The following is a 13,550-nucleotide window of genomic DNA, read 5'->3' as shown; positions in this document are numbered from 1 at the left end:
ATTTTTTGTCCAGAGGAAAGAGTGCCTCCTACGTGTTCTCCAACACCACTTCCAGCAGCATCTGGTCTCCCATCTAAGGACCAATCAGGACCAACCCTGCTTAGCTTCAGAACCAAGCCAGCAGTGGGATACAGGGTGGTATGCTGCTGGCTAAGTGTGTACCAGAGACATTTCAAACCGGCTACTTTATATGGGGCCACAAAGCCCCTCAGTCCTTGGTCATGACACGAGTCACAAAGACATCACAGTGCCTGCATGACTGAACTCTTAGTGATTGTTGTTGAACTGCTTTTTTTAAAGACAGCTGTCATGCAATTCAACACAACAGACTGAGCACATGCACTGCAATACAAGCTACGTCATTTTCCAGAACCCATGAATAGCGAGAGTTACACACCCAGGATGGAAAACTAGAACAGTCAGTCAATGGTGACACTATACGGACAGACACTAATTGTCACTCGACTTTAAGGACTTTCAAAGGAGGAAGGGAAACAGGCTTATCAGTTTCAGTAATGAAATTAGGCTTTACTGTTCACAAGTCATAAAGACATAAGATGGAAACCCCCTCAGAGTTATCCTCACTTGAATGGTTCAAATAGACATTGGAAACAGGATCAGCTAAAGGTGTCTGCAGGCTTTGCATCCCAAACAGTTTGTGCAAACATATATTATAAAGACATTTTGTGACGTTTTTGTTCATTTTGTTCTTTAGCAAGGGTTCTTCGGCTGTTCATAAGAACAAAAAAAATTATTGAGGCATGCAGAATTTCGGTAGCTGAAGTCTACTCCTCATTGGTCAACAGTAGGGATTCTTCAAGTGTTTGTTGTCATTCACAACGATAGATTACTTGTTTTCATGCAAAAAATAGATCACTTGACAAATACTGCACCAAACACCTTAGCGTCTTCTAAATGAAAAACGTCTAAATGAATGACAGATTTTTTGAGTTATCTTAGATTAATTCGGACTAATTTGAGGAAGTGTATACTGGCCACGGCATCTCAAGGTGGACAAACAGTACTATTGCCACTTTTTTTTCTTTTCAAGCAAAAGTCTTCTAAGGGAGTATGCGAGCACACTTGTTCGGTTCACCTAGTTGAGTTATTGGGACTCACAGAACAGTCAGAGAGGGAGAGAGTAGGAGGGGCACAGGGTGCGGTTTTAGACTGACAGCTGACTTGCGATTGGCTAACCTCTCAGCCAATGACTCCAAAGACAAATGAAGTGTCACAGAGAGAGATTAGATAAATAAGTGGAGTGAAGAGTAGGAGGCCTGCTCAGTTTTATTTCAATTTGGTAGAGTCGCCAGAGCGTGGCTGGGACTTCATCCCTAATGACCTAAGGGGGGATGGGAGGGAATGGGAGAGGGCTAGCTCTCTCTGAGTGTGTGTGTGTGTGTGTTCCCCTAATGGTTGGAGGGGAGGCTGGAACAGAAACAAACAGAAGCTTATGTCCAGCGGATAGAGACCTGCTTTACTTAAACGTGAAGGGTCAATAAATATTTAAAAAACATACATGATCAATTTAATAAAAGTAATAATTGCCTCTACATCCGTGTCTCATGTCTGTTTGCTCTTCTTGGTGAGGTAGCTCTGATAGTAGAAGTTTCTGAAGAGTACGATGAGGCTGAGGGAGTAGGCAAACACCACAGCATTCATGGAGTCTGGGAAGTCGCAGTCAGTGAACAGGTTGTAGCTGGTGTGGATGGTCACTATGAAGAACTGGAGCTGGGGTCACAGAGGGTCAACATAACTAGTGTCAATAAGAAGAAAGCTCAGTTGTGGGCTTCTAGTGTGACCACATTGAAAGTACATAGTTGTAGAGCCCATAAAAACATTTCACGTATTCAGCACTGATGCAGCTTCATACAGTACATGCAGTATGATCCTATTGTCTTCACACAACAGTTATTAGCGGGGGTCTTACAGTAAGGCTTCAGGGTTAATAAGGTCAGTGATGATCTCAAAACATGGCTAAAACTATCATTTTGATATCATGGATAGTCAGTCTTTGCATACATAGCTCTTGCTTTGAATATGAGAGTGGGTCCTGTTCTCCAGGCCCATCCCTCAACTTTTCACCAAAACACAGGTGGGAAGACAGCTTTGTTATTGTTTCAATTAAGGATTCCAGCTGATAATGCAAAATGTAGATTTCTGCCTAAATAGACATACCCAAAAGTAATGATTTTTTATGAGATGGCCATAAACAATAACTAGTTAATTGCTGAATAGTTCTAGGAAAGTCTGGTTAAACATAGTTATACATTGCTGAATTGTACTTACTTTTGAGGACACAAGCTCAAGTAAATATTACAAATATTATAAAAATATACAGTACCAGTCAAATGTTTGGACACACCTACTCATTCCAGTGTTTTTAGTAGTGAAGACATCAAAACTATGAAATAACACATATGGAATCATGCAGTAATCAAGAAAGTGTTAAAGAAATGAAAATATATTTTTATATTTGAGATCTTCAAAGTAACCACCCTTTGCCTTGATGACAGCTTTGCACACTTTTGGCATTCTCTCAACCAGCTTCATGAGGTAGTCACCTGGAATACATTTCAATTAAAAGGTGTGCCTTGTTAATTTGTGGAATTTATTTCCTTCTTAAGGCGTTTGACCCAATCCTTTGTGTTGTAACAAGGTAGGGGTGGTATACAGGAGATATTTTACCCTATTTGTTAAAATATCAAGTCCATATTATGGCAAGAACAGATGAAATAAGCAAAGAGAAATGACAGTCCATTTTACTTTAAGACATGAAGGTCAGTCGCAAAAACCATCAAGCAACCAACAAGTGCTCAGCATATGTGGGAACTCCTTCAAGACTGTTGGAAAATAATTCCTGGTGAAGCTGGTTGAGAGAATGCCAAGAGTGTACAAAGCTGTCATCAAGGCAAAGGGTGGCTACTTTGAAGAATCGAAAATCGAAAATATATTTTCATTTGTCCAAACTTTTGACTGGTACTGTATATTCAACAAGTGGAATAGCTCTTGAAATGACTGAAATGCTTTCTAAATAAATAAATAAAATTAGAAACAACTTACTATGAGATTTAATATTTATTTAACTGTAAAATAAATATGATCATATTTAGTGACAGTACAAATGTGACCCCATTTCATGTACAGTAACTGAAGATAGAGCATTTTCTGCCAAGCCTCCTCTGAGCAATGCCATTCAAATTGCTGCAGACTCGTTACAACTTCAGCGTTACACACAAAGTGATTTTGTCCCTCAGTGACCAAAAGAAAGTGGGCGTGTTTCAATTCTATGAAATCATTTACAACGTTTTCATGTTGAGAGTTCTAAATCCGGCTCAGAATATCACAGTGAGATAAAACCACGATACCTGAAATGGCTAGACTCTCCCCTTTAATATGTTGTCTCAGTTGCTCAGAGGGAGAGCAAATCTATTATTTGTCTGGATAAGCCAGAAAATGTGACATGTCACTCCCTATGCTAATGTGGGGTATGAAAACGTATACTTCAAGTCAGGCCCTGCTGACAGAGTGGTAGTGGAGACAAGACGGATGGGGCTTTCTGCCAATATAAGGCACTGGACCCTGTGAAGTTCACATAGTGCTTTGCATACCAACATGTCAGTCAGAACCAGCCCAGAACCGGTAATATAGGGGACTTAACCTTAAAGGGGTTTTAAAGCACTTTGAGGTTCTTAGGGTAAAATCCCCTACAGGATATAAAGTAAATGTACATTTGTATTATCTATACTCTAGTGAATGTACTGTATGGGTGCTATTTTGGAGGCCATACTGTAGCAGAGGCTCTGCATCAAGGCCACTCTACTCACCAGCTGCAGGGAAGTGAGGTAGCGCTTCCACCACAGATACTGCTGCATGTGAGGCCCCAGCGCTGCCAGCCCATAGTATAGATACATCACCACGTGCACCAATGAGTTGATAAGGCCTATAAGGAAGGCTGGAGGGAGGAGAACACACAATACACAGAGAATGGGCGATTCATTCACTTATCCGTTTACAGCAGTTCTTCATTTATTACAAGGTCAGTTGTTTATAATTTGTTTCTAAAGCTGGGTTCTTTAATTGAATGACAAGGCTTTGATTCATCCTTTATTTTATCTCAAGGCGTAACTAACTATCTGCCCATCTAAGTACATGCAATGTGAAAATAAATAGCCAGGCTGTGTTGACTATCTTTAAACCTAAAGGAGGGCAAATGGTGCACTAAGATGCTTCGCCAGTTGTTTTCTGCAAACTCACCGCCATTTTAAACAAATTATACAGCATCTTAGTGCCAAAAACTTGTCTTAATCCTGCCGTTCTGTTCCTAGCTGGTCTATTTTGATCAGTCCTTTGACCACTGCAAATGTCTTTTTCAAATAGCAGGGGTGTGGAACAGTTCCCAGGACACTGTAGGTATCACGGCATGTGTTCCAGAGTCATTGAAATGTCAGGTGCATTTCAATGTGTGGGTGTGTGTACTGTATGTCTCCTACAGAACAAGTCCTGTATGAATATCCTAATCTTTATTTCAACCAAGACTGAGCAGGAAGCAGACACAAGAAATAGATTGTGCAGTGCCATACGGTTACATATAGGACATGATTGTCTGGGTCTAGCACCGGGTAAATGAATCACCGTCTCGGCTGTAGTAATGTGACAACCCTTACACTGGCCTCCTGCCACGTATTTGACCCCAGCCCACCAGTTGAAGATCATGGTGCCGTGGTGGTAGACATGCAGGAACGTCAGCTGACTGTTCTTCTTCCTCAGGATGAAGAAAAGCTGGAAGAGACGTGTCATATTTCATTTATTTATCAAACCTGACAGATATACAAGAATATGACAAGAAACACAATTAGCTACATGTCTTGATAGAAGAGATGTAATAAGAGCACACCGTTTTTGCTTCAACCTGGGATAGTAGAATCCCTGAAGTGTACTTACAGTGTCACTGAGCTCGATGACTTTGGAGAAGTAGAACCACCAGCAGACCTTGGCCATCTGTTCAGAACACATAGAAGATACATTTCAGCAGTAGGTTAAGAGTAGAAATCATTCACACACAGTATATGTACATTAAGGCAATTGCAAAGCATTGCAGTGGATATGAGTTACCCGCATTGCCAGTGGGCTGGTGTTGTAATCCACAGGCTGACATAATATACTATAGTTTGCCAACCAGGATGACGCTGTGAACTGAGGAGAGAGTAAAATGCATTAAAATACTATGTGCTATATGAAATAGCTACTCATCATCACTTATTTACACATACACTATATAACAAGGATATAGATAGGTACTGTAATGTGTACAATAGATCCCAAGCACATCCGATATGAGTAAAATAGCTACAAGCAAATCCATGCTTTCCACTGTTTCCATACCTCATAGAACATATAGGCAGACAGGCAGACCATAGCAAAGTTGTACATGATGAGCACAGGCTTGAGGTTGACTGGCTGTCTCTGAGCCATCAGCTTGGGGCCCACCCATATGAGGAGCAGGTAGCACAGGAAGATGCAAGTGATTGGCACAGGTGAGTACACCAGCAACCAGCTGTCAGTTCTTTTGTCTGAAAGCACACAGAGACAGCATTACTATAAGATAAGAAAATGGATAGGTGAAGCAATGATTCACGTATGTTGGTCTTGTACTGGTAAATTCCATCAGCACTGTCTGGTTTTAGAAGCTGGGCACAGTTACCTCCATTATCTAGCACCCCTTGGTAGAACAGTAGGATTTTCTGCCATGTTGTGGCCATCCCTAAACGCTGCAAAAATATGATGAGTTAAATGCATTTTATCACTTTACATTATATGAAGTAAATATTTACTCTGATGAAGCTATCCAAATAGTCGGTGTGAATTATTTGCTCCTAGAAGTTTACATTTTATAACTCATACAGTAGATTTCAGAAGGATGTCTATGAAAGCGACAGTACTGCCACCTAACGTCAGATTGGTCAATTATGAAAAGGGTCACAATTACAAAACACGCACAGAAATACTGTATCTGAGGTGTTTTGTTGATAGGCTACTCAAATCACTCGGCCAGCTGGATAAGCTAAAGCAGGTTTAGCTTCTTGCTTCAGGAGGATTTAGGAAATCCCTTACACAACGGCACAGCATATTGAACCTCGGATAACCTCTTCTGTATTTTAACTCTGTCGCCTACAAGAGTTACACTTTTATGATTTTTTTCTCTCTCACAGAAGTGTGTATAGCTCTTTATGAAATAACAAGGTGTTGGCATGAATAGTGGAGATGATGATAATGGTGATGATCAAATGATTAAGGTATTTCCCTTGGTTATACCACTACAGTCTAGACTAGAGGGACATTCATTTTAGAAATTACAAAATAACTATTTATGCTAGGCCTAACTGATTTTGTCATACGAAAGTCATTTATAATAGGCTGTCTATATTCAGGTGCGAGATTAACAGAACTTACTTCGTAGGCTGCACTCATTGACCGGAATGCACAAATTGCAGATCTGATGGTCGCAAACCATCTAACCATGGTTGAATTTGTCCGCCATCCAACGCAGCATTCTCTCTGAGTGTTGATGGCGATATGAGTGAGCTGAATTGTCGTTTACCATCACCCCCCGCGGCAATGAGGTAATCCACCTGCTGTGCATGGTATTTTAGCCTATAGCCGAGCCCTAGGCTATCTATTTCATGCCTTGCCCACTTGTGAGAAGCTATTTAACTTGAATAAATGTATGGTTTCAAAGAATAGTGAATAGATATAGGCCTAGGCCCAAACACAAACAGTAACATTGACCTATTATTCGTTAGGAAATAGCCTATGAGTTTACATAAAGGTGAAACAATATTGACGCTCAGTGCCTGATTTAGACAGGAGCTCACCAGTACTCCGGCACCACAAATTTTCTAATGCTTGAGCTCCTGTTCTTCATAGAATATTAGCTCAAAAGTATTGTGGAGCTCCTGCACCTAAATATAAACAGTACCTTCACCCAACACCAGTACTGGCACCTATTTCAGTCCAAGTCAAACACTTAATGACACTGAGATGTAGCCCTACTGCTCATTAACAATGCATGGCTCACAGGTCAGTAACACCAGTACTGGCACCTATTTCAGTCCAAGTCAAACACTTAATGACACTGAGATGTAGCCCTACTGCTCATTAACAATGTATGGCTCACAGGTCAGTAGGAGCAAGGTAGGACTCATTCAACTAATTCAGCTCACCAACCGCTTCTCTGGCACATCAGTGATAGAGCAACAGAGTTGTTCATCAGCTCAGAGTCAGACTAGTGTCATGCCCTGACCTTAGTTATCTCTGTTTTCTTTATTATTTTGGTTAGGTCAGGGTGTGACAAGGGTGGTTTGTTAGTTTTTGTATTGTCTAGGGGATTTTGTATGTCTAGAGGTTTTTTGTAAGGTTTATGTATGTCTTTGGTGGCCTGAATTGATTCCCAATCAGAGGCAGCTGTTTATCGTTGTCTCTGATTGGGGACCATATTTAGGTAGCCATATTCCTTGGGTAGTTTGTGGGTTCTTATTCTATGTTTAGTTGCCTGTTCTGCACTTCTCATATTAGCTTCGTTTTGTTGTTTTGTATAGTTTGTTCAGTGTTTTTTCTTTAATAAAGAAGTGTGTACGCTTACCACGCTGCGCCTTGGTCTCCTCCATATGACGACCGTGACAACTAGATCCAAACTGCATTACGAATTCCCTACTCCTGTCTGCCCCCTCCCCACTGTCTGCCCTGGGTGCTTGTCTTAGATCACTTTATGAAACTCTTATTATTTCTACTTTTTAAGTTTTGCTGATGTATTCATATTCAGTTTCCTCCCTGTATCCACTGTCGGTAACTCCAGACCAGTGGTGTAAAGTACTTAAGTAAAATACTTGAAAGTACTACTTAAGTAATTTTTTTTGGTACTGTATCTGTACTTTACTTTACTATTTATATTTTAAACAACTTTTAATTTTACTTCACCACATTCCTAAAGAAAATAATGTACTTTCTACTCCATACATTTTCCCTGACACCCAAAAGTACACATTTTGAATGCTTAGCAGGACAGAACAATTGTCTAATTCACAGACTTATAAAGAGAACATTCCTGGTCATCCCTACTGCCTCTGATCTGGCGGACCCACTAAACACATGTTTGTTTGTAAATTATGTTTGAGTTGGAGCGTTCCCCTGGCTATACGTAACTTTTAAACATTTGAAAATGGTGCCGTCTAGTTTGCTTAATACAAGGAATTTGAAACGATTTATACTTTTACTTTTGGTACTTAAGTATACTTTAGCAATTACATTTACTTTTGATACTTAAGTTTTCTTTTTAAACCAAATACGTTTAGACTTTTACTCAAGTAGGATTTTACTGTGTGACTTTTACTTGAGTTATTTTCTGTTAAGGTATCTTTACTGTTACTCAAGTATGACAATTGGGTACTTTCCCCACCACTGCTCCAGACAAGCAAAATAAACCTACCCTGCCCCACCCTTTATGAACATAGAAACACCACATATTGAAATGATTTTGATTACATTCATACAACAACATAATCATACTTTTAATTGTGAACAACCAGCAACCTGGAACGTAAATCTTGTCGGAGTCCGGAACGTATATATCATGTATATATACACTACCGTTCAAAAGTTTGGGGTCCCTTAGAAATGTCCTTGTTTTCCATGAAAACATACATGAAATGAAAGTTGCAAAATGAATAGGAAATATAGTCAAGACGTTGACAAGTATACCCTGAAGTCCAGCACACTGCCCTGCATGGGTTCGGTGACTGTCAGTCCAACTTTCCTTAGCACAGCATCTATCTACAGACACCTCCGTAGGGTTTGACCTGCAGACTTCATAAACTGCAGAGGAGAGCAGGACCTGTCACCAGACCACATGTAGGGAAGACATACTGTATTTCAAGGGACTAAATAATTCCAGTTTACTGTACAGGTTTGCCTTATCAGACACAATTGACAGGCACAGACAAAATCAAATTTAATTCATACAAAACTATTTATCGGACTGTCAAGTCACTGACACAAGCCACCACCATGCTAATTAACAATTACTCGTCTCAGAAACGACACAGACAATGTTAATTGGAGTCCTGTTTATCTGCATCTGACCCATGATTGTGGTGGTGCTGATGCTGCTGCTAGTGGTGGTGGTGGGGGTACTGATGATGTATGTGTGACATGTTACCACCCCCCTCAGACGACATCTGGGGTCCATCACTTGGAACTGGGTTGCTGACGGTATCGACATCAATAGACCTCACTGTAGTGTCTGTCTCGCTAACACGCATCTCTGAACTGCTCAGTGTCTCGTTTCTCCGAGTGCTGTTCCACCCAGCTGAGGAGGTTGTGTTGGAGTCCACCTGTAAAAGAGTAGAACAAACTAAAGTTAACAAAATAGGTACAAGCTAAAATTACACCTAGGAGATCCGCAGAGAGATCTCTATTATTTGGTTTACTAATCAGAACCTTTATTACGCTACAAGGCCAAATCATAGAGAGAGAATTACTAGAAAGAGAAGAGTCTGTGGGGTTTCCTGTTCTAGTAATTGTATTTCTATGGAGCACTTCTGCAGACAGTAGTGTTTTCAATTGAGTAGCCAAACTGAAAGGAAATGTCTACAGTTCCCTTAATAATTGTGCCTTCACTTACGGTGCAGTTGCCACAGATGTCCTTGTGGTAGGTGGCTCTGACGGCTGCCTCTATGTAGGGGTAGTGGAGGAAGCTGTAGGGTAGGACTATGTGGAACGTCAGTCTCCCACATCTGTCAGAGAGAGGAGGGGATAGGAGAGAGATACATTACATGGCCACACGAATGAGGTGTCACACCAGTTCTAAAGATCTCTGTAGATAGAAAATGTCTCAATACAACCTGATAGATACTTCATACCATTAAAGTCAAAGAGCAGTGGTAAGCTTTAGATTAGGGCTGACGGGTTTCCTTCCATCAATACAAGCCCATTCCTTATTCATGAAAGATGTATCATTTTGAGAAACAACATGACAGTATTTTGGCCCTCTTTGATGGCTCTTACCAGTCATATTGAAGTGAAGAAGTAATTCAGTTACTCTTGGAGGACAGTGGAAGTTGAAAAAATGACTTATTTATTGTTTAAGACCCAAAAGAGTGAAATTGTGAAAATGATGATAATGCCCTGTTAGTGTAAGAGCTGTTTAAAAAGACAGACTGAAATGTCAGTATGTTTTGGTGGGATGGTGTTTTGGTCTGTAAATTAGTTAATAGACCAATAAGAAAGAGATTTCCAAACCTCTGCCAGTAACAGTTCGTTTTCAGTTTTCCCCTCCCGACTCAAGACCACTCCCAGACAGTCCTAGCAAAATTCTTCCTGGAGAAATGTATCTTTGCTAAGAAGCTATTTTTTCAAGTTAACATTTTAATGGAAAACAATCACCATGAGGTAGGTCTACTTAATTGTTACCCAGAAATCATTTGATATTGAGAAAAAAAACTGCTGCATTGGACCTTTAAGTAAAACCAAGGCATTTCACCATTATCATGGTCCATCAGGGTTTTTGCGCCTCAATTTCTGCACCTTGGTTGGAAAGCGAGGTAATAGCGGCAGTGTTACCTTCCATTATTACCTGTCATATACCAGGAAGTCGTCCTTGTCTCCATCCAAGGCCTCCCAGACGTCGTCCTGTAGCGGGGCCTGTTGGTAGACAGGGATGCCCGGGGGGGCCCTCCTCTTCAGCTCCCAGTACATGGCTCTGGACTCGGCCTCCCTCTCGTTCACGATGAGGAACGACACGTCTGTCAGGTTGCTGCGGAGCAGCTTGTCACGCAGGCCTCCTAGTCTACTCAGCAGCAACAGGACAATGGCAGATCAGTCATGAAGAGGTGCCACTTGATTGCCACTAGATGGCGTTATTTACTCATTTCCCATTCTTTCATAATTCAGATAATTTCTCTCTACTGTTTGGGAAGGCTGCTCTCAATAAATCTGAAATGGATTACCAGCAGCATTACATCAACAACTTTACATACATTTGTTTGTAAATACATTATTATTACATCTTACTGATTTCTATACCAAATCTTTGCACAGTGGTATAATAACAGTATGTTGCAGTAGGTTTACAGTAATGTTATGCAAGACAGATTCTGAAGACTTCTCTCTTACTTGGAGGCCTGTGTGCGGCAGAAGTGTCAGCTTGCTTTCAGCAGAGCCAGAACAACTACATTTCCCAGCAGCTCCTTCATGGGGGCCCCATGGCCCTTGATCTCCCAGTGCGGTGCAGGCTTGCAGATCTTGGAGGCATCATTGTCCCCTTCTACTAACAGAGGCGATGCGCATAGGAGCCCTGGCAGAGCAGCACACAGCCACAGAGTCAAGAGACCCTGCATCATGTCCTCCAAACCTCACCTAAAAAGAGTTCCAAGAGAGAGGCCGATGTCAGAAGTTCATTTTCAGTTGTGATGGTCATTACAACTCTCCGTATGTATCACTAGCAAGGAACATAGCCATAGTCTCTGCTACATACAGTATGCAAAATATGGACTACTGAATGACATGATACCTGGACTGACCTCTGTCCTCGTTGAGCCTCTTCTGCTTCACACAACTAAGCAATACAATGTTACGCTGCTGTTTTTAAGCCCTTATCTCAGGTAAGCACTGCCCCCAAAACAAACAAAGTAAGCCAGTGTTTACTTTAGGGTAAGAGGGTTGTGAAACCCAACACTAACCTGTCAATTCCAGATATGTTTTCTTCTCTATGAGACTACATTTTTGGATAATGTAATTAATGGTCAGAAAAATTTGTCAAATGGTATTCTATTCTAATGAATGTTATAGACACCAGATCCAAGGCACTGAATTCCATGCTCATTCCATGCTGATTCAATGCTCTTTCCATGCTGATTCCATGCTCATATACTGTGTGTGATGGCTGACAAATAATGCCAAAACAGGAAAACTATAGAACAAAAAGGGTTGTGTAAATCTTCAAAAACAACATTATCAAACGGATTGTATATATACTCCACAATGCGGAATCATTGGTCACAATTTAGCAAGGTTTACCAAGAAGTGGGTCAGGGGTCCAACTGTGTGGGAGTAGAATAAATGTGTGACATACAAACACGTCTACAAGTAGCATGTCTGATTCTGAGAACTCCAAATAACTTCAGCACCAAAGGTCTTTTCATATTTGGAGTAACAAAAGTCAGAAATGTCTTTTCTGCACCTCTTTTGGCTCTCAGAATTTTGGAAAAACACTGCAATTGATTTTGACCATAGCAATGCTCTTTCTACCCTGAATGATTAGGTCAAAGTACAGTACAGGCTAAAAGTAAATCTACAGGGTGATGGGCATGGCTTTTCAAAGGTCACAACATTCCAGAGGAGCGCTATATTAATACTAATCCAAATATGATAAATGTGTCAACAGAATAGTTCCTGTTTCATGAATCAGTTTCATAGTATCTATACTGAACAAAAATATCAATGCAACATGCAGTTACTGATTTACAGTTCATACAAGGAAATCAGTCAATTTAAATAAATTCATTAGGCCCTAATCTATGGATTTCACATAACTGGACAGGGGCTCAGCCATGGGTGGGCCTGGGAGGGCATTGGCCCACCCACTTCGGAACCAACCAATCAGAAGGAGTTTTACCCCACAAAAGGTCTTCATTACAGACAGAACTACTTAGTTTCATCAGCTGTCCGGGTGGCTGGTCTCAGACGATCCCGCAGGTGAAGAAGCCGGATGTGGCATCCTGGGCTGGAGGGTTACATGTGATATGCGGTTGTGAGGCCGGGTGGACGTACTGCCAAATTCTCTAAAACGACGTTGGAGGCAGCTTACGGTAGAGAAATGAACATTCAATTCTCTGGCAGCAGCTCTGGTGGACATTCCTGCAGTCATCATGCCAATTGGATGCTCCCTCAAAACTTGAGAGATATGTAGCGTTGTGTTGTGTGACAAAACTGCACATTTTAGAGTGGCCTTTTAATGCCCCCAGCACAAGGAGCACCTGTGTAATGATCATGCTGTTTAATCAGCTTCTTGATGTCACACATGTCAGGTGGGTGGATTATCTGGGCAAAGGAGAAATGCTCAATAACACAGATCTAAACAAATTTGTGCACAAAATTTGAGAGGAAGAAGCTTTTTGTGCATATGGAAAATTTCTGGGATCTTTAATTTCAGTTCATGAAACATGGGACCAACACTTTACATGTTGCATTTATATTTTTGTTCAGTATAGTTATAGTACTATGAGTAAGGTATAGTCTCCTTTGCAAAACAATGTTTCACACTGTTGATAAAAGTGAACACTTCAACATCACAAAAAACAAAAGCTACAAACATAGGCAGCCTACTTAATAGTAGTGATGAAAAAAAAATCGAGTTACATAATTGGTATATTTTTTTGACGATGTATCATTTTGACAATATTGCAATACTATATTTGCGCTGGTTGACTGTACCTGCACCAAAACTCTAGTATTTCTTATTCATAGCTTGTTCTCCATCTTTTTAAATAGGGAGC

General features: G+C 40.7%; 2 protein-coding genes across 2 annotated transcripts; both read right to left on the bottom strand.

The window, feature by feature from the left end:
• Nucleotides 1–1,456: 1,456 nt before the first annotated feature.
• elovl8a (ELOVL fatty acid elongase 8a) lies at nt 1,457–7,478 on the bottom strand. Its single transcript, XM_024436447.2, has 8 exons — nt 6,454–7,478; nt 5,705–5,771; nt 5,386–5,573; nt 5,116–5,196; nt 4,945–5,001; nt 4,668–4,782; nt 3,828–3,955; nt 1,457–1,731 (listed from the first exon to the last, which is right to left on the bottom strand). The coding sequence occupies exons 1-8, from the start codon at nt 6,520–6,522 to the stop codon at nt 1,564–1,566; spliced, it is 873 nt and encodes a 290-aa protein (XP_024292215.1). The 5' UTR covers nt 6,523–7,478; the 3' UTR covers nt 1,457–1,563.
• A 1,068-nt stretch (nt 7,479–8,546) lies between these two features.
• Nucleotides 8,547–11,668, bottom strand: selenop2 (selenoprotein P2). The gene is made up of 5 exons (XM_024435628.2): nt 11,577–11,668; nt 11,170–11,412; nt 10,631–10,843; nt 9,680–9,791; nt 8,547–9,389 (listed from the first exon to the last, which is right to left on the bottom strand). The coding sequence occupies exons 2-5, from the start codon at nt 11,394–11,396 to the stop codon at nt 9,168–9,170; spliced, it is 774 nt and encodes a 257-aa protein (XP_024291396.1). The 5' UTR covers nt 11,397–11,412; nt 11,577–11,668; the 3' UTR covers nt 8,547–9,167.
• Between the last annotated feature and the right edge of the window lie 1,882 nt (nt 11,669–13,550).

This window comes from Oncorhynchus tshawytscha, linkage group LG10, assembly GCF_018296145.1.
Source record: "Oncorhynchus tshawytscha isolate Ot180627B linkage group LG10, Otsh_v2.0, whole genome shotgun sequence".
Classification (NCBI taxonomy): Eukaryota; Metazoa; Chordata; class Actinopteri; order Salmoniformes; family Salmonidae; genus Oncorhynchus; species Oncorhynchus tshawytscha.
The sequence above is the reverse complement of the archived record's forward strand: the minus strand, read 5'-3'. Positions and strand labels throughout refer to the sequence as shown.